The sequence below is a fragment of the Quercus lobata genome, chromosome 3 (genome assembly GCF_001633185.2).
Source record: "Quercus lobata isolate SW786 chromosome 3, ValleyOak3.0 Primary Assembly, whole genome shotgun sequence".
Taxonomy (NCBI): Eukaryota; Viridiplantae; Streptophyta; class Magnoliopsida; order Fagales; family Fagaceae; genus Quercus; species Quercus lobata.
The window spans coordinates 6,483,822-6,510,317 of NC_044906.1; the positions used below are offsets into that span (position 1 = coordinate 6,483,822).

The window sequence follows — 26,496 nt, forward strand, 5'->3', positions numbered from 1 at the left end:
TAATAAGTAGTAATACACATTTTTCAAAAAAGAAAATACACTTGTTAATAATTCATTGGCTTATACACACAAATTCATTGTCATTGTGTGTGTGTGTGTTTTTTTTTTTTTTTGGATGTATATGTATAATTTAAATTTATTTTTGAAAAATATTTAAAAATTTTAAAAAATATAAAATGCATCTTAACCACTGCTTTAGGACATTCACTAACAAAAATCCTTTATTAATATGTTGAGTTGAAATGATCATGTATAAAATCCATAATTTCACAAATATTTCTATTACAGCAAAATCCTCAAAACTCAAATCTATCGTGTGTTGTTAAATTCATATAAAGGGGAGTAATTTATATTAACAAATTTTTTTTTTTTGAGAAGATAACAAATTTTTTAAAATCTATCATCAATTCTCCATTTTTCCCCTAAATTTATATATATAATATGAGAGGTTTTCCAAACCAAATTCACTGTGGTCCTTATCAAATAAAAATAATAAAAATTTATCAAATAATAATAATAATAATTAAATAAATAAATAACACAACTTAGTTACTCAGTCGGACTCAAAATAAACAAGCTCTAAGTCCCGGTCGGATAAACTTGACCCGATCTACAAGTTTCCCTTCCTATTTAGAAAACGAATCCAACCAAACCCAAAGACCGAATCTTGGATTCGCAAGCGAGCGAGGCAAGCAAGACTAGTTAGTGGCAGGCTGTGTGTTTTAAAGGTACAAAGATTTTAGGAGTTTCATGTTCTAATTTTTCATTCTATTTATGTTTATTCTCGTTCACTGTTAATCTTTTTATGTGGGTGTGTTTGTTTCAAACAAAGGTTTTGACATTGTGGCTACTTTGGTTTGTTGCTGATTATGAAGCTCAATATTACAGTTTTTGAGTGTGTCTTTCATCTGGGTTTTAATGTATCTATGTAAATTAACACATATTACAGAGTTTTTGAGTATTTCTTTCATCTGGGTTTTTATGTATCTATGTAAATAAACACATATTACAGTTTTTGAGTATTTCTTTCATCTGGGTTTAGTTTATCTATGTAAATTAACACTTATATGTAGTTTTTTGAGTATTTCATTCAACTGGGTGTGTATATTTCTATGGAAATTATGTATATGCGTGTGTGTATAGCTCAATAGCATTGCCTAATCTCCTTTATGAGGAGAACTGGGCTTCAAATCCCCCCCCCCCTTCACTTGTTGCAACAATTGAATTATCAAATATATATGTGTTTGAGTTTGGGATTATCAATTACCAAATGTATGTAGCAGATTATTGTTGTTTGGTTTTTACAATAAGTTCATGAGAGATGGGATGAAGTACATATCTTTACAATTGAGCTTGGGAGAGCGAGGGTTAGAGTCTTGTAATTTTTTATAATAACTTATTAACTTTGTTGTGATATAACATTGTAGGAGCAGGATGCTTGATACTACATTTCACTGCTATTCAAGTATAGTAGAATATTTAAGTCACAAATTAGTTATGCTAAGTGAAAACCCAATCAAAGCTTTCTTTTTAAGCTTGTTTTTTTCTCCTGTGAGTTGTTCTCTTTGTTGTAGTTGTTCGTCTTCTTCAAGGGAAGGCAATTGGGAGATAACTGGTTTTGTGCTTTTAAAATGATCAATTTATTTGAATGTGATCTGGTGAAATTTGTAATATTTCTTTATGAGGAAAAAAAAATTTGAATGAAAAGAATTTGCTTTTCCTCAGATGATGCATGTAAATGGATCTTTTACCGATATTCAAGCAGAGTATAAGAAAAGCAATATTCGTGTGTGTGTGTGTGTGTGTGTGTGTGTATGTATAAGCCTACTGTAATTATTTTATGTTCTGTAGTAAGCAGCATTATAATAGGTTATATTGTGAAATTGAGGATTGTGTTTCCAAAATTTGACACAATACAAATAGTCTTGGTTGATTCTTAAGTAGTTGGGACTGTTTATGGCCATTGATCTGGTTGTTTCTAACTTTCTGCACTGAACTTCCATTTTTTACCCTCATCTTTTTCAAATATGTACACATTTATTACATTTTCAAGTTTTAAATCCATGATATGACTTTTTATGCTCTTAAATTTCTTGACAGGGAAGATGTCAGGTTATGAGAATGTCGTTGGGGGTAAGCTGAAGCTTAAGGGAAAAGCCCTGGATGTCAAGGCTGGTGGGGTGAAGAAGAAAAAGAAAAATAAGAAACGTCAGGATCAAATTTCAGAGGTTACAGAAAATGAACTTCCGGCAGGTTGGTTGTTCATCTCCAATTAAGGCATGGAATTGTTTAATGAAGCTCTTTAACTCATTTCAGTCTTATTGCATGTACCTATTGTCATAGTTATTAAGATAATAACTTTCCATTATTATCTTTAATTCACTCTAAATGTGTTTCTGTGCTTAAGATAAGTAAATGACAAATTGAGAAAATATTTTATTTTGTGACTGGGATTCCTTTTGAGAATAAGCTAGGGCTCAATTACCACTTGCTTCCCATCAGGTGCATGTGTAGCAAGAGAGTGGGATTCCATTCATTTTGCCTTTGATGATTGTGTGAAAAATCTTTGGAAATTGTAGGTGCCAGGCTTTTGATTCACTATGGTAATATTGAACAGACTTCTCCTGGTTCAACAACAATGATACGCTGACCTTGATCATGATTCTATATTTGATACTTACCATTTGCATGAGAATAGTCTATGATTTTAACTCTCTATTCCATTTATTTGTAGTGGTGGGGGTGCACTAATCTTTCTTGTTTAATACTTCAGAAACCCTGGGTGATGCCTGTATGAAGACGGAAAATTTGAAGGAAAAAAGTACCTAAAAGCAAATTTAATAATTAATAGTTACAAACGTAAAAATAAGTAAATGTGATAGTTTGAATATTAAAAGCAAACAGATTTACATGAGTAAATTTATTTTTTGATTGGTAGATTTACATGAGTAATTGCTAGTTTGCTATATATGAATAGTGCATATAGGTTTTGCTGCATGTTATTAGTATAGATTATTGTTGGACCAATGTTTATAAAAACGCACTTTGTTACTTGTTAGCATAACTAGAAGAATGAGTTTGGTGGCCTGAAGTTCCTGTAATTGGATTTGATGCTAATTATGCTAATAATAGAATGGGAGAACTGTTAAATGTATCATTTTAGCAAAGATAGTTCCACAAATTCAGTCATATTGTAGCATGGGCATATAGTTCTATTGCTAAGTGGCATTGGCCCATTCTATTCATCTAGTAGCACATGGAACCAGATTATTGGAACTATAAAATTAGACAAATGTGGTGTTCATTTTTAATGGGCTGGATAAAAGCCAGTTACAGTAAATCTTAGTCACGACCTTGATTACAAGGCTTTAAACTCTACAACCATAGGTAACCATGTGCTTAGTTACTACCTCTGGTTCTGGTGCTGAAAGTAGCTTTCTTTGTACTGTGTACATGGTAATGGTAGTGGTCAACTACTTGGTATTGCTGCATTGAAGTCTTCAAAATGGCAGACTTGAAATTTGCTGCAATTTTGATTTCTATATATTTCGAAGAAAGGTCGTTCTTGTCTTGTTCTGAGATCTGGAAACTCTCACTGTTAACTTGATTTGATTGAAAATACTAAAATTTGCTATGAATTGGACAATATATGTTATCTAAAGAAGACAAAGAGGGAAAAGAATGGAGCAGAGGCTGCTGTAAAATCCAGAGATTGTTTGAACACTATAACCATTTTGTTTGGTCCAGATCTTTTCCACATTCCATCCTAATTGTTGAACATCATGACTGTATATATGTTGTTCATTTTTCTTATCAATTGGTGCAGGTGGAAGTGCAGAGCTATCCACTGATCCTAACGAGGAAGATGTAGATGATGCCAAAAAAATGAGTGGCGATGGGAAGACTGTTCATTGTGACGATCATCTCACTCCTGCAGAAAAGCGATATATTGAACAGAGGGATCAAATTGATGTTCATAGATTGGCTAAGGTAGCTAATAAATCTCACCGTGACAGGATTCAGGATTTCAACCAGTATCTTGCAAACATGAGTGAGCATTATGACATTCCTAAAGTTGGTCCAGGATGATTCGGGCAAGTTTATGAGTATGAAGAAGGATCAACCTTTTATGTCAATGCTATATGTATACAAGGTGGTTCTTGTCAACAGTATTTGTGTTTTATTTGATCATATTGTGCTATATAGCTGATGATTTTTTGTTTGGTGGCTCCTTTCTGTTCTGGAACTTGATTAAAAGTTGCTCTGAAATTTGCATTTGCAAGAAAAACTCGTACATGTAAGTTATAACTATCTTAATGCTATTTAGTGCTTGACTATCATCTGTTCCTACTCCAGGTTTTCCACTAGTTATAAATATTCCTAAACCATGTCAGTTAAACAATTAGAATTTAGAATTCTCTGATAAAAAAAAAGAGAAAAAATTGAACTCACTGTCCTTGTAGATGTAGCAACCCGATACTAAATATTGATACTATGGTTGTCAAAATCGTGATCTAAATCATAGGATCGCACGATTTTACAATCCTATTTAACCAAAACGTTTACAATTGTATTAAGATCGTAAAAATGGTAGGATCATTTAGGATCTTACTGATTCTACCGATCCTACCAAAACATCAGATTTGGGTGTTTTTTTTTTTTTAATGTTGTGATAGTATGGCTTTTTATTTTTATTTTTTATAAAATTATGTTAATCTAAGCAAATGTTTTCTAGTTTTTAGTTCACTTGTAATAAAAATGAAGAAATGTTTCATCGTTTCAAAATGAAGAAATTATATTGGCTTTGCTACTTTTTAAGTTATAATGTTGTTAAATTTGTTTGATCAATATACTAATTTGTGTTATAATATTACTAAAATGTTTTTCTTATATATAATTTTATTAGTGTACTTGTATTTGTATATTGATTAATTGATTTTTTTGAACACGCTATGTAATTGTTGCTAAGCGACACAACTTGAATAGTTGATTGTAAAGTTGTATCTTGATCTTTTTTGCAGCTCTAGTATACAAATATACAATGTTAACATAGATGATAAAATGGTTGATGATGATTAGGACGGTGGTCATAAGAACCCTATAATGAGAATAACTAAATGTTCATTTCACCTTAATATCACAAATAAACCATACATGGCAAAAATACCAAAATAAAAATGGAAAAATAATTAAACACAATATATTAACCTAAACAGAGTCAAACAAAATCAAAGAACATGTGAAAAATGATTAAAATAATATAAACAAGATTTTTCTCTAATTTAGGTTTGGGGTACATACGTATACTCAACTATTGTACGCATGGTTGAAACTATGTGCACGCATACTCAATGATGCATACACATCCTTTAACATAGATCTGAAAAATCACATCTTTATTGATTTAATCAAACAAAGATATAAACATAGAAATCAAACAAGCATGTTAGAAACTCTAAAAACTAAACTAACATAAAATAAATAGCACAAAGCATCAACATAAAAAAATAATCAAGAAACAAATCAATAAGTATAGTAAACTACATCAAATAAATAAACATGTTAAACTTTACGTGAAACTAAAATAATAAAACAAGAAAAAACAAAACAAATTATAAACAACCTAAAATCAGATTAAAATATGGATAAAAAGATCATAACATCAATCAAATATGATAAGAACATTTAAGATAACATCAAACAAAGAACCATGTGAATCCTATGTAACAAAGTGAGAAATCATGGGAAAAAGACTCACCTTGCTTTTGAATCACAGAATTGAGATTGTTTAGCCAACCCCTCAATGCCTACAATACTAAGATTAGATTGAGAGAATAATGATAATCAAAGAACACAATAGAACTTAGTAATCACAACTCAAGAACAAAGTTTAATTAAAAAAGGTTTAAAAAAATTCAATTAAGAACAAGTTTGTCTTAAAACTAACTAAAGAGGGGTTTTGAATTTGTAAAAAAAAATGTGCTAAGGTGCTGTGTATGAGTTTTAGAAAAGAGAGCTATGGTTTTAGAGAAAATGGAGGCAAGATATAAACTCTCTCTAGCTAGGGTTTTGAATGGAGACATAAGGTGAGTATTTGTAAGTTAAAATTAGGGGTTTTAAGGCTTTTTAGATGTTCCCAAGGGTCTAGGGGCCAGCCCATATCAAAAAATGATGTTTTGGGCCCTTAAAAATGAAGTTCCACTACCCAGAAAATGAGTGGGCATACGCATATTTCAGGTGTGCGCACGCACACTTGATTCATGCGTATGCATACCCTAATTCCTAACAGCTCTGATGGCCCAATTTCAAACGGTCATAACTTACTCAAAAGAAATCTAAATTAGGAAAAATTGATATTCAAATTAAAGCTCAGAATGTCTTCTTTCCAATTAAATAAATCTCACTCAAATATTCTTTGTGAATCAAAAGTTATGATCAAAATAGTGAGCAAATGTCATTTTTCAGTGTCGATTTCAAAGCGATTTGAGCACTTTTAAGTTGTGATTACTTCCAAATTATTGTGAACTCTTTAATTATCCTTGGTTGACATATGTCAAGCTCATCATTGGGTTCGGGGACCAAAATTTATTAATGGGTACAAAATAAGGTGTCTACACATATACAATATCAATTCACAATTGTTCTCTATGAAATTCTACTAAATACAACACAAAATAAAAGAATAAATTGATCCAATAATATCTTCTAAATTGAATGGGGTTAGGTGTATGGGATCACTCAACTCAATTACAATTTGTTACATTTAAGATCTTCACATACAAAATATCTAAATAGAAAAAAAATTCTAAAAAAAATTCCCATTAGTACAGAGAAAAAAAATAACAGAAACATCATTACAAAAGTCTTTGGATGCTTACCATTACCCAATCAAAGTCTAACCCAAGTTTTGCCTAAAAGTCTCTCTATACCAAACAATACCTTTCTAGATGTAGGATATTTTAGATGTGGGTTGGTCCATTTATTTTTGCCATGAGAGAGGTACTTAGTAGCCAAATATGAGCACCATGGACTTTTCTTTTCTTTTGGAAATCTCCATAATCACTTCATAAGAAGGGCTGACTTGGTTGAAGTCCACCTTCTTCGTTAAGGTGATTGAAAAAAATCCAGATCATTAAAAAGATTTCATTTTTTGTATAGAATGTTAGTAAGGATGAACATGACCAGGTCTTATTGCATTACTTAAAAAAAAAAATGAAAATTCAAACATATCTATCTCAATAGCAAAAATCTAAATAATTTAATTTGTATGGAAAACAAACAAAAGCAAAATTCAATTTTGATTATAATTGAATTTTCCTCTAAGCTTTGGTTATATATATATATATATGTATGTATGTATGTATGTATGTATGTATGTTACATAAATGACTTATAAATTTGAATTATTTGTAGTTACACAAAAAAATGTATCATAAATATAAAATCATTCAAACTTTCTCTTCCTCTAATTTTATATAAAGAGTTAGTTATATGATTAGGTTTTTTTATGGTTTATTTATATTGAACTCCTCATTTTCTACACTAAATTAATTCATTTGATACAAAAATTAAAATAACTTAGTAAATAGGACACATGGTACAAAATTAAACCCCAATTGAAATCCAATACTTACACTGAATTAGCTCACTTAGCACAAAAATTTGAAAACTAAGTGTGCGTTTGGATACAACTTATTTTGCTGAAAACTGAAATCAATATATATTTTTTTAATTGTTTATTACTGTTTGGAACTGTTCATTGGCCTAAATACACTGTTCATGGCCAATGAACAGTGCATAACACGCTGATTTAAAAAAAAAAAGGGGGCTGAAACGCGGACGCGCAAATGCAGACGCCCAATACAAACAGACCTTAAGATTAGATGGAACACATGACGCAAAATTAAATCCTAATTGAAATCCAATATTTACACTAAATTAACTAACTTGGCACAAAAATTTAAAAATTTAGATTAAATGAGACATTTGGTACAAAATTATATTCTAATTGAATTCCAATTTGAAATCTAATTAGATTTTTTCTCATCTTTGGCTATTAATATATATATATATATATATATATTTATATATATTAGTGTGTATCGTGCATATGCACATGTACAATTAAAATTTTTAGAAGATATTCAAATTATATATGGTATTAGTTTACACTTTTTTTAAACTACAAATTTCTAAAATATATAATGATTTCTCATATATATATATATATATATATATATACACACACACATATGATTTAGAATTTAATTGGATTTAGACTTTTCAGTTTTTACACCTAATAATTCATTTGCCACAAAAATAAAAAATTTAGATGCACATGTGGCGAAAAATTCGATTCCAATTGAAATCCAATTTAAAATATAATTGGAATTGGACTTTTTAATTTTTATACTCAATAATTCACTTGACACAAAATTAAAAATTAAAATAGGACATATGACGTAAAATTGAGAATCCAATTAAAATCTATAAAAAATTATAGATATAGTCTTATAGAAATAGATAACAATTAAAAATTTTATTTCTATAAAAAAAAAAATGGACTAAAAATTTTATGGACTGAAAACGACGCCGTTCGTAAAAATTACAGACCAACAATATATTTCTCTATTTTTAAACATAAAGATGAAAGAGAGAGAGAGAGAGAGCTCAGTCATGGCAAAAGACACTGACTATGGAGCTTTCATGGAGAAGTTCGTTCTACAACAAAGCTCATCAGCCCGTGAGCTTCCTTTGAATTCACTCACCTTTGCTGTTAAAGACATGTCAGTCCTAATTACACTCTTTGCTCAGAGTTATACTATCTATCTCTCTTCTATATCCTCCAAAAATCCAAAGCTTTCGTACTTTTTTTTCTTCTGCTTTTGGACTCATTCATCATTTTAACAACTGGGTTTTCTCCATTTTTTTTTGGAAGTGTGTTGGGTGCTTGCAGAATCATGTACAGTTGAAATAATGAAATTCAGAGTGAGATACTTTTTTTATGAATTTAACTATTGGGTTTAATCCATGCTCTAATGAAGTTTAAAGTTTCTGTCTTTGTGTGTATTTTTATGTTTGTATCTATATTCTTCGTGTGTGTGTGTGTGTGTGTGCAAGCCTATGCATCAATGTCAGCTATTGTTTGTGATTATCTATGTTGTTTAGAAGATTTGTGTGTTAATGTGTGTTTGTGAGTCCCGGTCAATATCAGTTTCAGATATTAATATCAGCAATTGGGTATTTTTATTTGTTGTTTTGCAGAATAATTTGTGGGTGTGTTGTGGGTATTAGATTTTTCTTGAAGTTTTTTATTTGGAAACAGATTTGATGTGGATGGATATGTGACTGGGTTCGGAAATCCTGACTGGGCGAGGACTCATCCGGCTGCCACATCAACAGCCCCAGCCGTTTTGGCTGTCTTAAGGGGAGGTGCAACATGTGTTGGTAAAACTGTCTTGGACGAAATGGCATACAGGTTAGTATTAAAAAAATCAGTAACTTGATTACCATCTATTAACATTTTTTTTTGGGGTATGAGGGGGCGTGGGTGAAAGAAATTTATGATTCATAATAGTAATTAGAAATGAGTTTGTATTTCCTGTAAAACTAATATTATTTGGGGAAATAATGACAATTTCAATTCTTGATTATAACCACTTCTTTATGTATGGCATATCCCTAGTCTAAACATTTTTTTTTTCACACGGTACGTATCTGTGCGGTTTCTAATTGCTTCCTAAATACTTGAGGCCTCTCACTTAGTTATTCATCTTTAAAAAGAAGAAGAGGAATGTCCTTGAACATTCACATCATAATTATTGTGGGGCATATGATTGAAGGACCACATTGTTTTGGCAGTATGAATGGAGAAAACAAACATTATGGCACACCTAAAAATCCATGTGCGCCTGATCGGGTGCCTGGAGGATCTTCCAGTGGATCTGCTGTTGCAGTAGGTGCAAAGCTTGTTGATTTCTCCTTAGGTGAGTTTCTTTTGTGGACAATTTTATGTTTCTTTCCTTGTCCTCAATAAATTTAACCAAAAGGTTCTCTCTATCATAGGAACTGACACTGGAGGAAGTGTAAGAATACCTGCATCGCATTGTAGAATTCTTGGCTTTCGGCCTTCACATGGTGCCATTTCTACAACTGGAGTAATTCCTATGGCACAGAGTTTTGATAGTGTGGGTAAGGAACCAAGTATTTGATGGCTTGATTTGAAATGTCTAACTAAATATTTAGATATATCTAAAAAAAATTCAACTCTGCACCTGAAAAGTATGCCAAATGGCAATGATATTGTTGACATTGGCACATTAGTTTAGAAAACGATGCAACAAGAACTTGTGTTGTTTGCATTTTTACTCAATGTCTCATGACCAAAGTTTTCTTGTTTTACATTCTTGCAAATTATCCTGTGCTTACTTTAGAATTTGTGTCTGTTTGTGTGTATGCATGCATTCATATAACTTCAAATACTTTTGAATAATATAGTTTAAGCTATCAGTAGTAGTTTGTCTAGAAGCTTAGTGATGTACTCAAATCATATCTTCAGCTATTCTTTACATGATAAAACAGTGAATCGCTTCTATTTTGTTTAATAGTGTGATTAGTAATTCCTGCTCTATTTTTGTCCTTTTAATGGAAAATATTTTTTTTTTCCTACACCAATTTCTTATCCAGGATGGTTTGCTAGAGATCCTATGATTTTGAACAGAGTTGGACGAGTACTACTGCAATTACCTGAGGTGGATCCTGTCATACCCTCTCAGATAATTATCGCTGAAGATTGTTTCCAGCTTTCAACCATTCCAAGTGATCGAGTTACTGAACCTCTTCTTAAATCAGTGAACAAGTTATTTGGGGGTTAGTACATTGACCACATAATTTGTTATTTGTGTAGTTCTATACATGGGAGGAATTCATACGTCATATAAATTCTAAATAAATCCGTTTTTACTTCCTTATAATTTTAAGAACAAAAGCACTGTCTATAGTGAATTTTTGCAGTATCCCCCTGAAAGTGATGGTAATTAACTAGACTGTCTCCTTAGCCATGCTGCAAAAGATACCTCTCAAATGCTGTGAAAAGAGAAAGCTTCGCTCATCATCAATTCTATGTCATGCAGTAATATCTCATTGTTATTCTGCATCAAACACATCTGGATAAATACCTTTTTCCACTATATGAGATGTCACTTCATATTTTTATATATAATGCAGGTGATCTGGTAAAGCATGCAGTCCTTGGGGACTATGTCAAGGAAAAACTTCCAAGTTTAAAACAATTTATGATCAAGGGAAACGTCGATCAAGAGTATAATATACCATCTTTGGCAGCTCTTGCAAGTGCAGTACAGTTGCTTTTAAGGTGCAGATGGTCACTAGCTCATATAATTCAAATGACTTGAATGACTGTGATGTTGGTGTGGAACTTGCTTAGATGAAAATATTGTTCTTATATAAACAGTGGTTCCTGAAATTCTTAATCTTTTAAAGCGTAGGTATGAATTCAAGAATAACCATGGCGAGTGGATTAGTACTGTCAAACCTGATTTAGGTCCTGGAATATCAGAACGTGTACGGGAAGCCCTTAGGGCAACAGATGAAAATTTGGATGTTTGTCACTCTGTGAAGACTGAACTACGTGCTGCTCTGAATGCTCTTCTTGGGGTACTCTCTTTCTTGTCCGCTGAATGTTTCATAAAACTAGGATTGTGCTGTGTGGAGATCCCGTGATCCCACAATTTAAATTTTATAAACAATAAGTTTGGAGCTTAATATGTGATAATGGTTGTCTATGAGATGGCACTATGTGCTTGTATGCATGATGGTATGCCTCTTAATAGGACACACCTCATCTTCCATAAAGAGAAACACCCTTAAGGCAAAAGAGACAATAAAAAGTCATAGATAATATCTATGCATTTAAAATGAATTTCAACACTTAAAACATTTGTTCCTTCTATCATATACACACATCTCAATCATATTCTCTTGAATTCAAAGGAAAAGTGTTATCATGCTATTGATATAAAAAAAGATGGCATATCCTGCCTATTTCAAGTGTAATATTTTTCTTGAAGAATTACAGATTGTTTTTAGAAAATTACATATATTGGTTTGTTGCAAGAACAATATTAATTTCTGTTTTCCACTATGGTTGTAATCATCTTCTTTCCAAAGGAACTGAATGGAGTTTAAAATTTTTGAAAAGTGGTAAGGGTAGTGAGAGTAGCATACAGTTATGACCTCATGTTTGTATTTCAAAATTGAGTAACTTTAGGAATCATAGTTTTCCATATCTGCATCTCTCTTCTCTTTGCTCTCACAAGCAACCTATTGCAGCAAAAGAAAGTGCCACCATCTCTAATATATGAATTCAACTTCTCTACTAGCTTGAGTAACACTTCTGAAGATTATTCAGGATTTTGGTGTCCTGGCAATTCCCACGGTTCCAGGGCCTCCACCAAAACTACAAAGTGATCAAATTCCATTGGAAGCTTTTCGTGCCAAGGCTTCTAGCTTGCAGTCAATTGCTGGAGTATCTGGATTCTGCCAAGTTCTCTCTCTCTCTCTCTCTCTCTCTGTGTTTGTTGTAATACATGACAATTTTACGTTTTCCTTGTTTATCTTAATACCTTTGAAAAACCACATAAATTTGTTTCTGCATATCTACAGGTGAGCATACCACTAGGGATGTATGATAATCTTCCTGTGGCAATTTCCTTGTTGGCGAAACATGGTTCAGATGGATTCCTGCTTAATTTTGTTGAGATTCTTTATGACACTCTCCAAGAAGAGGTTGGCGTTGCTGAGAAAAAGGGTTACTGAATTCTTTCAGTCCCTGTTTTATTGTAAATCTTATATCCTACTCAAAGATTAAAAAAAATGGGAAAGGGCTTTCTGCTTGCACTTTTGTGCCACAGAGGTAATTCTTCTTGAAACATTTAATTCTCTAAGTCACACTGAAATGTAACTAATTAATAACTACTTGATCATCAATATATTGTGTTATTTCCAACTTAATGGATTGACTTTGTAGCCAGAACTTTCTCCAGTTTTATCTTCATTTTGAGAAAATCAAGAATAATGTGCTAGATATTCCTTTGGGATAACAGATTAAGGTTTGGAACAATTTACTTATCTAAATTTATCATTTAAGATTGGAGATTGGATAGTATAACTTGGAAAAAAAGATAGGAGCTATTGCATAACATGGCTAGCAGAATGACAACTTTGTATGCTGTCGATGTATCTAAAAACGAACTCATGTTTATGTAAACATAAAACAGTCACATTTTAGTATAGAAGGAAATCTGGAAGATCAGTTATGCTTCATTATTTTTCCAAGAGTAGAAGAAGAAAAGTTCAATCAATATTATCTCAACCTTAAAAAGTAGTAAGGTCTTAGATTTGAGTTATCTTCATCTTCCAAACGATCAAATGAAGCAACATACACATATTTTTTGTTTGGTTTATTGCTTATGCAGAGAAAGTGAAAGAAAAATACAAATTAGTATTCTAACTTCACACATCCTCTTCAAATTTTACCCTTTTTTTCCCTTTTGTTTTCTCTAGTGGCAAGCCAGAAAAGCAAGCACAGTGAAAACGTTGATGAAGATTGATGTGCCACAAACATCATCTTTTGAGTATAAAGGGCAACATGTGATTTCTTGTTGTATGGACTCACATTGACTTTTTTCCCTTTTTATTTTAAGAAAAACATTAGGCCTGGTTTCACAGAACAGAATGAAAAATTGTTCACAATAATGAGGCCCATAGTCAACAAGAAGGTAGGTAGGTGTGTATTGTAGAGTGTAGACTCCCTCAATCATCTTCCATTGAAAGTGGAATAAACAAATATGATCAAAGATGGACTGCTAAATATGATGGGCTTTTGACCTCTAAAAAATAATGGAAGTAAACCCACATTGGTGGAGAAAAAGGAAACCCAAGCGCCTATCAACGTCGTGCAAAACACGACCCAATCAAATGGAACATGAATATTTAAGGTGCTGGAGTTGAATCATGAATCATGAACGTGAGTTGACTTAGGATGATCGAATGGAAACACCCAATCACACAATTGACACAACAAAGTAAAAATGAGCTTGCATACTATTCAATGATCATCTAACCTTATTTCTTATAAACATTCCGTCCTTTATTAGATTAACTTAATTTTTTGTTTAAGCACAATAGAAAAATACCCCCTGTTTAGACTTTAGATTTAAACAAAACATTGATAATTAAAATTTTGGTATCTATTTAAATTAGTATTAATTATGTGATAAAATCAAATTCACTGTTTTTAAAATAAATAGATAATTTTTTTGAAACTCTTTAGTAGAGCTTGTGGAATTATTTCACAAATAATTTACTTTTGTGATTTTGTGAACAAGATTAAAAAAAAAATTCAATATATACACAAATTTATGTGTGAACGCACAAGAGAAAATATAATAAAACTTACAGATCAAATGAATGCAAAATGGTTGATACAAAACTGATGAAGACTAATGTTTGACACTATCTCCTTAAGCCAGATTTCTTCCTCACACTATTTATTCAGTAATGCTTTAAGTCTCTCAGACATCTACTTCTTAAGATAAAATGATCAACAACACGTAGAAAAAACATTACAATCTCCTTGCACAATGAACATAATTTTCTCTCTCTCTTTGTCTTTGAAGACTCTGATGAAATGAATGAATAAACTAACTTAAATGAAATGAGGGATGTCTATTTATAGACATACTAGCAAAAGTTTAGAATAGGTGCAATGCTAAATAGACGTATTGTTAAACATTTGCACTAGTTCAAAAAAAATGCAATAGTGAATAGAAATATTGTTACAAACTTGCACCAGTTCAAAAAAGTGCAATAGCCAATAAACATATTGGTTTGGAATTAAGTAAAGTGTACACAAACAGACATTGAAATAAGGGCAACTTTTGGGCCAACACTTACAAAATCAATTTCTCATTAACCTTAATGGTTTTGGGAAAGTGTCCATGAGGTTAATAAACAATTTTTCCAACAAGGCTACCCTAATTTCTAATTTAGAGTTTTTTTTTTTTTTTCCAATTGTATTATATTATTATGGTGCCAAAATTGTTATGCAAGATGTCATAAGTTCATAGGTAGATTGATTTTGATAGAAATCTTTTTTCTTTTTTTAATATGGGATTTGATCATATCAATCAAATCAATTTCATGGTTATTTTTTCTATATCATCAAGTTAATATACTAATTTATTTTTAGTATAGGCAGATTCAAGCCTTATTCGATCACAAAGAACTTTACCAATTAAATTAATTATAATGTGCTTCTAGGTTCTCATGCTCACATTCATTGATCCATATGAGAGTGACTACCTATCAAAAGGGCACATGCTCTCTCTCTCTCTCCCTCTCTCTCATATGAAAATTAAAAACAAAAAACAATAAGAAAAAAAAATTTTGAATCCTCTAGTTCATTTTTTTTTTTTTTACAATTAAATTTATATTCTAGATTCTTCACCAAAAAATTTTAATTCTATAATTTTCTTGCCCACTAAAATTTGAATATTTGTTAAATTATTAATTTTTATTCAAAATTTTGTTTATGGGATAGGATGGGAATAATGTGATTTAGTGCTTTTTTGTTTTAGTTTCAAGGTGTCCGTTCATGTACATATTCAAAAGTATTTTTTCCCCCTAAACACATTAAACAAAAATAAGGTAACTAAAATAAACTCATTTAAATATACACTTATGAGTTAGCAAGTGAGAATTTTTTTTCCTGATAATTTGATAGTAATGGGGAATTAGTAGGGATGGAAATGGGAGGCGCGGGGACTAAGGATGGGATTTCATCCCGCCCCGCATGGTTTTGTCTTACTATATCGTTGTCCTGCCTCTCCTCGTATGAAGAGAAAAACTTCTTTGCTCCATTCGTCCTGTAAAATTCTATTTTGAGTTAATTTGCCGCGCAACTATTTTAATTTTTTTTAATAATTCTGATTCATTAATATAAATATACTTGAAATTACAATTAAATTTATCCCATCAAATTAAACTAATTTTTAACAAAAATTGAATAATATTATCCAAGTGTTTAACAAGACAATATTACAACAAAAACAAAAATCTTAATATCCCACACATTTAAATAAGCTATTGTTGATTTGTTTATTTAAATAATAGAGATTTAGGGCATGCAAAATTTAGAATTATATCCTTTATTAACGCAGCGTGGGGCGAGGCTAAAATCTCGCATCATCCTCCAAACTTTTGACAAATAAGTGGGAGTAAGATAAGAGACCATACCTAAACTAATGTGATGGAAGTGGAAGTTCGTAACTATTCAAGATAAGGATGAGAGGAATTATACAGTTCTCATAATAGAATACGTTATTTATCCACTATTTTACTAAAAGATTTTCATTTGTTCAAAATTATTGAGTCAACTTATGATAAAAAAAATTGTTAATTAAACTCAACAATTTTAAACAAATAAGAGTCTTTTAATAGATTAGTAAACAAGTGACGTGATCCACTATGAGGCTATGAGGACTGTATAATTCCTCCATGAATCCACCTCGTCTAAAAAGACTCACACTTATTTAAATTTGCTGAGTTTTTATTTATTTATTTATTTATTTTTTTAGTTGCTGAATAATTTGCTGAGCCTGTTTAACAATTAAATTTTTTTTTTTCTTTTGAATGATGGATAAAGGACTATAATATCTAGGATTCGTGACACCCATAATTTATCATCCTTCAGTACATTGTGTATTTCAAACTTTTAGGATTATAAAAAAAAAAAAAAAGTATTTCAAACTTTTAGTTAGCTGAATTGGTACCTCATTTTCCACGCGCCATAACTTAGGTGGACAATTCACCAAACCAAACACATCTATAACTCTAAGCAGAAAAAAAACAACAACAACAAACATTTTTTCGTCTATAGTACTTTTGCACTTACATAAAATTGATACTATTATTGTTCACTCCGCCAATTCAATGAAAAAAAGTGCTCTATCAGTCAGTCTTTCTCACTATTAAGTTATTAACAACTTGCACGTGCATTCTCAACGTTTATGAACTTACGGAGAGAGTAACAAGAATTTAAGGAGCAGCACCAAAATTTGGCGGAAAAATATTTGGTGAAAATATATTGTTTTTTTTTATTAATTAAAAAAAAAAAAAACAATGGAAGTGAAAGCTAGAGCTCCAGGGAAAATCATACTGGCCGGAGAGCATGCTGTGGTGCACGGATCCACGGCGGTGGCTGCTTCCCTTGACCTCTACACCTATGTTTCTCTTCGATTTCCCACTCCCTCTGGTACACACACTCTCTCTGTGTCTCTCTTTTTGTTGCTATTTATTTGCTGTGGTTGTTTTGTTTTTAATGTTTGTGATGTGGGGTTGTGCTGAATTGGCACAAAGATGGGAGATTTGGGACTGAGTTGAATTGGGTATTGGTTGAAACGGTGATTACAGGATACCCTTTTGAGCTTTTGTGGTTTTGTGATGTGTGCGCTGCATTATGTTGCTGTGATTGTTTACTTTGGGTTTAATTTCTTGATTGGAATATACCCTTTTGAGCATTTGTGTTTTTTCTCTGTGTGTTACTGTGCTTAGGATTTGTGATTTTGGGGTTTGGGTTAAATTGGGTTTTGTTAAACTGCTTTGTTTGTGGAAAGTGCTCATTGATGTCTGTTCCAAGTTCCAACCTATACAACTTTCTCAGCTTATCAACAAATTCTACAAAATTTTTTTTATTTAAAAAAAAAACAAGAAAGAAAGATTTTTTCTTAAAAAAAAAAGAAAGTCTTCACCAATCAAACGCTGAGAAACAGATTTGATGAAACTGATGATGAGTGATTCTATGTTTCAACTGTGTTGACCACGTGAAAAACGTTACTGGTTTTTGATGTATTGTTGATTTGGATAGACATACTATAATTGCTTACCATTTATTAAGGTTTTTTTTTTTTTTTGGGTTGAATTGTTGATTGCAGTATACCTTTCTGAGCATTTGTGTTTTTCCTCTCCCTCAGTGTGTGCGTGATACAGTGTTTTGTTATGGTATTCCTTTTAGAAGGCAAAAGATACACAATAATAAAGTAGGTGAATCTTTACAGAGACTTATAAAAATAAAAAAAGGGTAAATCTTTACAGAGAGAAGGAAAGGTACGGACCACTGGACATTAACAGCTCAATGTTTATTAATACACTAGTTCAAAAGAATTTTATCCTTGCAACATACATTGAAGAGCTAGGGACCAAATTAAATTTATGAAATATGTTATGGTCTTTTTGAGATTTCTGCAAATTTGCACTTCTTTTTTCTTTTTATTCCGGTAAAATTCTTGTTCATTTCTCTTCAGGTTCTCTGTTAAATCTGTCACTGATTTTTTGTGCTTTTATTTATAGACAATGATGAATTTTTAAGACTCCAACTCAAGGATTTGGCATTAGAATTTTCATGGCCAGTTGCTAGAATCAAAGATGCACTACCTGAAGTGGGAAGTTTGCTCTCTTCAAAACCCGCCTCATGCTCAATAGAGACCATGAAATCAATTGCAGCACTAGTTGAAGAGCAAAATATTCCAGAAGCAAAAATTGGACTTGCTTCTGGAGTTTCAGCTTTTCTCTGGCTGTACTCCTGTATCCATGGGTATACTTCCATTAATGGTTGCATTTTTCAATATTATTTTCTTAGAAATCTAACTCTGACTTTTTATTTTATTTTATTTTTTTTTTACATATCAGATTTAAGCCTGCTACGGTGGTTATCACCTCTGAGCTTCCTTTGGGTTCAGGCTTGGGTTCATCTGCCGCATTATGTGTTGCACTCTCAGCTGCTCTGCTTTCTTTCTCGGATTCAGTGAGTTTGGATATGAGCCAGCAGGGGTGGTCAGCATTTGGGGAAAGTGAGCTCGAATTGCTAAATAAATGGGCTTTTGAAGGTGAAAAGATAATCCATGGAAAGCCATCTGGACTCGACAACACAGTCAGCACATATGGTATGTGATCTTGTGAGCTGTGCTAGACAAATCTATCCTTTTTTAATCAACGTTTTGTGCCTAAGAAGTGTCTTTTCCCTGTTGCTCATCATTCTGAGTAGTGTTGACATCTCACTTTGTGCCTGCTTAGAAGTAAGTATTTTACTTTATTGATGGTAATATGAAAGAGTTGTAAAAGTGGTGGTAATTTGAAAAATCTACTTGTGGAAGGGAGAATGAATTCAATATTGAATATGAGTGGAAGTGAATCAGCCTGTTTTGTGGAATGGGAGTCATACATTCTCATATTATATTCATCATTATAACCTAATCTATGCAGAAATTGTTGTCGAATTACTTGAATAAATCATGTGTTATCTACACAATATTAATGACCTGCACACACACACATTAAACTTGTACACGGTGTAGAAATTTTCAATAATTTATTACATTTCATATCCATTTCCTCCATGAATGCACCTCCTGCTAAAAAATAAAATTAGGGAAGAAAAGGGAGAACTACTTTGTGTTAATATGTTTGTCAACTTCACCATACAGTATGCTGTTTTCTTTATCTCCCAAACGCAAGAAGGTCACTGCATTTGAATTTGCCTTAAATTTGAATGCAACAGGCAACATGATCAAATTTAGGTCTGGTAATTTGACACTCATCAAGTCCAATATGCCACTCAAAATGCTCATTACCAACACCAAGGTTGGGAGGAATACAAAGGCATTAGTTGCTGGTGTTTCAGAGAGGACCATAAGGCACCCAGATGCCATGAGTTTGGTGTTTAATGCAGTTGATTCTATCAGCAACGAATTGTCTACCATTATGCAGTCACCAGCCCCTGATGAACTCTCCATAACAGAGAAGGAAGAGAAGATAGAAGAGTTAATGGAAATGAATCAAGGTCTTCTCCAGTGTATGGGAGTCAGCCATGCTTCAATAGAAACTGTTCTTAGGACAACATTGAAGTACAAGTTAGCTTCCAAATTGACAGGAGCTGGGGGTGGAGGCTGTGTTCTGACGCTGTTGCCAACCCGTATCCATTTCCTCTTGCTGTTTATATATTTTAATTTCAAGGATTTTAATTTCCTATTTTTTCTTCTACAGGTTCTTATTTTTAGTACATTGTGAATGCTTGTTTTAGTTTCCATTATATTATTGGTTGGCTGTGGAAGTCATGGTGTAGATATATAGCTATGGTGATTTGACCTCATCAGTTTCCATGATATAATAATATAAACTTTTGTAGGAAAAGGAATTTCTGTACTAGAAATTCTCCAGCGGGGGAGGGTTATATACTACAAGAACAATGCCTCATATTTTCTTGTGTTCCAGTTATCCTCTTGTCCTATGTAGCTCTCAACTTGCACCCATCTATATTTGGAGTTGTCATTGGCCTTCTGTGCCAGGAATGGCACCAAGTTCATCAACAGAGAACTTGGAAAAGATTTTCTTTGTGGTGGTGGGGGCAGAAGAGAAAAAAAGAGAGGGGGGATGGGGGGTGGGGTCTGTGGAAACCTTATTACTGTCAAATAGAGGTTAATCAGAAACTGCTTGGTCTCATTACTTTCAAAAGCATTTGAGTCAAGCATTACTTGGATGTTGTACCATTTCAGTCTTATAAGAAATTGAAGTTATTTTATCACCATGAGGAGCTAATTATATAAAGGAGAGGGCCCAATGGGATTTGGGTCTAGGTGGGTTTTGAACCCATGACTTCACCCTCTATCCTATCTTTATAGAGAAAGGTGGTGTCATTTGAGCTAGAGTGCATTCGTAGTATTTGGCTTTGCATCTGGCCTTTGTGTAAGTTGCACATGGATCTCAATTGGCTTTGCATCAGGCCTTTTGTTCTCTGTATGACTAGTTACATGCTTTTGGAAATTCTCATAGTTATTCTTTCTTGAATTTCACTGTTCTTTTGAAATCTTATTATAATCTGATGAGAGGATGTATTATAGCCATCGTATGCATTAAAACTTTTACTTTGAATAGAATTTACTACCCATAGAAGCAATAATTCTATTTTTTTTTTTTTTTTTGGTAACTTTCACACACTAGATAGGAATTCAACTTGCAACTTCACCTCCACCTTATTCTTACTAGGGAGGTTTTGTCATTTGAGCTAGAGCTCATTGGTAACACCTATATAATTCTATATGAGTCTTTTATTCATAAAAAATAAAAATACGTTAGCATGGAGAAACTTCATCTTTTCAACTTTTATATCCGAACAAAATTAGAAGCTTTTGGATTTTCTGAATAATGTCAGGATGCTGCTATATTATTGATATGCTTTATCTTAAATTTCATATTCAGATGCTTCCTTAACCACATGAATCAGTGCTATCAGGAACAGTTGTTGATAAGGTAATTGCGGAGCTGGAGTCATGCGGCTTCCAATGTTTGATTGCAGCAATAGGTGGGAAAGGTGCTGAGGTTAGCTTTAGTGGTTCATCCTGATCTTCCTTATTTATGAATAAGAGTAAAATCCCTGATGTCAAATAATAAGCATGAAAATGTGTGCTTTGCTGTAACGTTTTCCTCTTGATCTATCTTTTCTGTACAATAATTGTGTCCTTAGAATGATTAATTTAAGTTAATTTATTATTTTTTTGAAGTCTCGGGAATATCCACCTTGTTGCTTCACGGGTAAGACAATTGTAAAAAAGTTTTATGAATTTTCTCTCCTCTGTAGATCTTAGATTGTCTACTTATGAAGTAAGCCAATTTTATACAAATGGATTTTTTCTTTTCCTTTGGGAAAGATACTTGATAATTATCATGCAGCTTACATGCTCTATATGAAGTCATTAACATTGTTATATACACTTCACAGAACCTACATGGTTAAGGTTTAGCAATATTACTATATGAAGTCCCATTAGAGGTTCTTCATTGTAGTGTTGTCTGCCTAGCCATTAAGGATAGACATCCACTAATTCCAATTGCTCTAATTTTCCATTTCATCAAACTGCTGATGTGATTTTCCCTGGAATGTTTGATAGAAATCGTGTAGTTTAATACAATGACTAAGTTCAATCAATGTTGGGGATACTTTGAAGTTTGGACAATCCATTTGGTTTAACATTTTAGTTTTAATAGGTGTATTGGAAATGTGAAGGTAGTCCTAAACCCAGGATAGTGTACTGTTTATCAGCCCATTGCATCAGGTATCATATGGAGCCGTTACATGAGACCATCCTCTGACAGCATGCAAGACCCACAAATGTGAGTCCCACATACTATTAGAGAGAGAGAGTGGCTTCATGGAGCTGCTCCATGGGATAATTTTCCCATTCCATCATGTTATAGCAATGGAGGAAAAAAATACATGTAACCGACCCTAACTATTATGCTAAGGATCCATAGTTGACACAAAAATTAAAGCTTCTTGTTATTATTGTTATATCATATCATAACAACCTATCTTTATAGTTTCAACTGTCAAATTAAACCTGAATTTTAAAAATCATATCAATTTAGACCCCTTATCAACCCAAAATGTTTAGGATTTAAATTTATATGATTATAAAAGTGTAAGTTCAATTTGAAATTGGTAAAATTTGTAACAGTTCTAAACTTTCAAATTTTAATTTGAAAATTTTGAACCTCCTATAAGTCACATTCAAGATTCTGATTGAACAACCAAGGAATGTTAGCTCTCTGGTGTATTAATTTTCTACCAGTCCCCCCACCATAGGAGTGTTTCACATTCTTCACTACTCCGAAGAAAATACAAATTAAACAAAAATAATACAAAATGGATCAAATTTACTTCTTTTACTTGTTATATCCTCTAGTCATAGTCCACAAACCAGACTAAAGATTTGTAATGGAATCTTGCTGTCCCAAACTGTACCTTCATTTTGAATCTCAAAAGTTGGTGACAAGTTTTATAATGCAATCTGTTGATTTAACTGCAAGTTTCAACTCAGTAGTGTTAGTCAAATGCAAGTGCATGGCTTAAAGCTTTACAAATCTTGATTTATTATTGGAATAGAAACCTTGAAATATGTTAAAACACTGAAAAAAGAAATGGCTGAGAAGCTGCACCGACAGTGAAAGGTACTTGTCAAGATCAAGTCTGGCTCCTTCCAAGTCAGACTGAATCCCAGAACCCCTATCGAATGAGCTAAAAACATTGGCCGTATCATAAAAGTGTGATAATTTTTATTCTTTCTGAAATTCACACTAAGTAACCGTTTGGATACTGATGATCTGCTCCAGCGTTTGCGTTTTTCAGTTTTTTTTGACCGTTTGGATACTGATGATCTGCTCCAGCGTTTGCGTTTTTCAGTTTTTTTTTTAGAAGTGCGTTTCAACAACTATTCTGCTTTTCTAGTGGGTCTTGTGCACTGTTTACGGGACTCGCAAACCTCATAGACTGCATAGTGATACTTCAATAGTTGTGAACTTCTTGTGATTGTATTGATCTTAAGCTGATTGCTAGTGCAGTATTGTATAAAGTCCATATAGGATTGTATTGATCTTAAGCTGAATATTGCCAGTGCAGTATCGTATAAAGTCCATATAGGATCCATCTTTTCCGTGACCTTCATTTCTAAGTTAGAATTCTCCATTTATCTTTCGGCTTTGATGTCCTGGCCAAGTGCTTGTAATTAGTCTTATTGATGATAGGTCAGCCTTGCTCTGCTGCAGGCAAGCCTAGTAGTAACCTCTTAAGAGTTAAAACCATAAACCATAAACCATACTTTGGCCATTTGTCAAATACTAAATTGATAGTCCATTATATTTCGACTCTCATAGCTTAAGAAATTAAACTAGAAGAGAAACATTGACCATTTCAAATACTAATTGATAGTACATTATATTTTGGCTCTCATAGCTTAAGAAATTAAACTAGAAGAGAAACAGGGTGACAGCCTCTTACAACAAGTAGATCACTTACAACTTAAACAAAGCTTGATTTACTAAGGCTTCTATTGCTTCTTAATTTTCATACAGCAGATTAACAACTTGCCAAGTACCCATTTAACACCATACTGCTCTCTTGGGGTTAGAGCATACAAAAGAACCTGTAGACACTAATTACCACTCTTTCTTCCATACAACACAAAAAACTTACTATAAAAAGCCACCAACAGGAAGCACCAAACACACTCTTCCACAGTCCCTTCAAGCATTCACTACAGTTTCACCTGTAAAACAGATTTCCCCCCAAAAAAGAAACAATAAAGGGTTATCAATCATCTACCTATAAGTACTAGAACATACACAAATTGCAGCTTAAAATTGAACTTACCATTAGGATGAAGAACCTGGCCAGTTATGTAAGAGGAGCAATGATTACAAGCAAGGAAGACATAGCATGGAGCAACCTCAATAGGCTGACCAGCCCTGCCCATAGGCACTTCAGACCCGAACTTAGCACACTCTTCCTCACTGAATGATGATGATATCAATGGGGTCCAAATGGGTCCAGGGGCCACACCATTGACCCTTATGCCTCTCTCTACAAGCTGGAGGGCTAGAGCTCTAGTGTAAGCCACGATTGCACCTTTGGTTGCTGTGTATTCTATCAGCTTTTTATTTCCCTTGTATGCATTCACAGATGTCGTGTTGATTATGGAGCTCCCTTGCTTCATATGCTTCAAAGCATGCCTATCACCAAAAACCAATATCAAAATCGTCAAGCACACATAATACTCGTCAGTCTTTCACTCTATTCACTTAGGCCTTCACTTCTGAGAACTCAACCTTTTATTTCTAGGCGACAATAATCAACTTTTAAGTTTTAACATTTTAATAAGACATCAAATAGACTAGTAGAGTTACAATCATGCTTTGTGCAATACTAAAAGCTTATAACACTTATTTACGGTAGATATCCAGAAGAAAACCAAGAAGTCAAGAACAAAACTGGAAATCCTGGTCCTCCCTAGCCTAAGCAATTTTGACATTTTTTAAGCCAGATATATGAATTTGTATATTACCTCACTGTGAAAAAGTAAGAGAAGATATTGGTCCTAAACACCCTCTCAAGCCTTTCCTCATCAATCTCCTCCACTGAACATGATTTGTACTGCTCGGCAGCATTGTTGATCAGTATATCAATCCGGCCACAGGCATTCACAACCTCATCAACCACCCTTTTGCAATTGTTGTCATATCCCAAGTCTGCTGCTATTGCCATAGGCTCTTTGGCATCAGAAGTCTTTGCCTTCTTGAGCATGTGGAGCGTGTCTTGCGCATCCCTGTCCTCCTGAGCCTTCACGTATTTGCGCATCCTTGTCCTCCTGAGCCTTCACATACGTGAAGGCTACGGTTGCACCCTCTTGAGCAAAGCAGTGGCACACGGCTCGTCCAATCCCGGAGTCGCCACCAGTCACTAGCGCTACCTTTCCCTGCAAAACTTTCACGTTAGTTTTACTACTATTGTGCATGCATGCAATGCTAGAAATACCATCACAAAATGTGTTGTGCAATATAAGCCAGCCTGAAATGAATAGCTAGAAATCATGATTGTACTCTTTAAATGAAATTCTTGGTTCCACATGAGATTTAACTCTCTCTAGTTAAAAGAAAGTTATCACAAAGAAAAGAATTGCAGTACTTATAATTTGGCAATAAATTTTCTTCATTGGAAACTAAAATTAACCTACTGAGCCTCAGGAAAGTAAAAATATTTCAAGGATGGCAATGACCTCCAACTAAAATAGTTGTTTTGGATGATACATATGTTATAGGCTTTCTACGTATCATATATATCATCCAAAACAACTATTTTTATCAGCTGTGATAAAGAAAAATTAAGAAAGCAACTGTTTATAAACTCCATGTGGAGTTACCTAAGTATATACGTGTGCATGAATTATTTGTATGCATGTGATTTTGAAACAGGAAAAAATCCTACTCGAAGCTTATTGGATGGCGAGTAGTCTGAGCTCGTAAATTCAGGGGAAGGTTCCATGACATGCTCTTGCCCAGGCTGCCTCTCCTGCCTTTGTGGTGGAAACTTCTGACCACCTGAAGCCATTCTTGCAAACACTACTCTAAAGGGTCTCTGAGTTACCGGAAATGTTGCCGGAAAGAGAGTATTCCGGTGAGTTTTGAGGTGGGTTTTGGGAGGAAAACAAGAAGGTCTAGTTGCTAAGGCCCTAGAGACAGAGACAAAAGACGGAAAGCTTACAAAGATCGAGGCTTTGGAAATGCATATATGGTGGAAATGGTTCAAATAGTTGAGTTATATATAGGCGTGTGGAATGTGGGCACGTGTGGATACGTGAAGTGAGGAAGTGTCAACGTGTCAGGTGAGTCCGCATGCAGCGGACACGTCTGTGGAATCGGACATTTTGGTTTGAAAATAAGGACTCAATGTAAGAGGCAAGAGGTGGGATGGGTTATTGGGGAGTTTCTAGGATGAATCTGGGTGATCTACTGGGTACTTTATTGTGGATCTGTGGAAGTACTCTTTTTATTAAGGTACTACTAACTGATCAGTGTCATTATCTTTCACCT

At 33.3% G+C, this 26,496-nt stretch overlaps 4 protein-coding genes across 7 annotated transcripts; 3 read left to right on the top strand and 1 right to left on the bottom strand.

Moving 5' to 3' along the window:
- Positions 1-517: 517 nt before the first annotated feature.
- Positions 518-4,350, top strand: LOC115981530 (protein FAM32A-like). The gene is made up of 3 exons (XM_031103735.1): positions 518-728; positions 2,101-2,253; positions 3,827-4,350. The coding sequence occupies exons 2-3, from the start codon at positions 2,106-2,108 to the stop codon at positions 4,087-4,089; spliced, it is 411 nt and encodes a 136-aa protein (XP_030959595.1). The 5' UTR covers positions 518-728; positions 2,101-2,105; the 3' UTR covers positions 4,090-4,350.
- A 4,297-nt stretch (positions 4,351-8,647) lies between these two features.
- Positions 8,648-12,938, top strand: LOC115981526 (amidase 1-like). Of its 4 annotated transcripts, XM_031103729.1 has the most exons (10): positions 8,698-8,786; positions 8,939-8,988; positions 9,326-9,478; positions 9,862-9,986; positions 10,066-10,191; positions 10,687-10,869; positions 11,227-11,374; positions 11,508-11,676; positions 12,422-12,565; positions 12,685-12,938. In XM_031103729.1, exons 3-10 carry the CDS (start codon positions 9,468-9,470, stop codon positions 12,835-12,837), a joined length of 1,059 nt encoding a protein of 352 aa, XP_030959589.1. In that variant the 5' UTR covers positions 8,698-8,786; positions 8,939-8,988; positions 9,326-9,467; the 3' UTR covers positions 12,838-12,938. The 4 variants fall into 4 exon arrangements, with proteins under 4 accessions (XP_030959586.1, XP_030959588.1, XP_030959590.1 ...); XM_031103726.1 differs by lacking the exon at positions 8,939-8,988 and having other exon boundaries at positions 8,648-8,786; XM_031103728.1 differs by lacking the exon at positions 8,939-8,988 and having other exon boundaries at positions 8,648-8,786; positions 12,431-12,565.
- A 4,010-nt stretch (positions 12,939-16,948) lies between these two features.
- On the top strand, positions 16,949-21,768 carry LOC115982141 (mevalonate kinase). Its single transcript, XM_031104664.1, has 5 exons — positions 16,949-17,335; positions 18,430-18,673; positions 18,769-19,022; positions 19,637-20,050; positions 21,359-21,768. The coding sequence occupies exons 1-5, from the start codon at positions 17,203-17,205 to the stop codon at positions 21,475-21,477; spliced, it is 1,164 nt and encodes a 387-aa protein (XP_030960524.1). The 5' UTR covers positions 16,949-17,202; the 3' UTR covers positions 21,478-21,768.
- A 2,453-nt stretch (positions 21,769-24,221) lies between these two features.
- Positions 24,222-26,365, bottom strand: LOC115982786 (NADPH-dependent aldehyde reductase 1, chloroplastic-like). Its single transcript, XM_031105500.1, has 4 exons — positions 25,892-26,365; positions 25,281-25,382; positions 24,972-25,246; positions 24,222-24,639 (listed from the first exon to the last, which is right to left on the bottom strand). The coding sequence occupies exons 1-4, from the start codon at positions 26,012-26,014 to the stop codon at positions 24,225-24,227; spliced, it is 915 nt and encodes a 304-aa protein (XP_030961360.1). The 5' UTR covers positions 26,015-26,365; the 3' UTR covers positions 24,222-24,224.
- Positions 26,366-26,496: the final 131 nt, after the last annotated feature.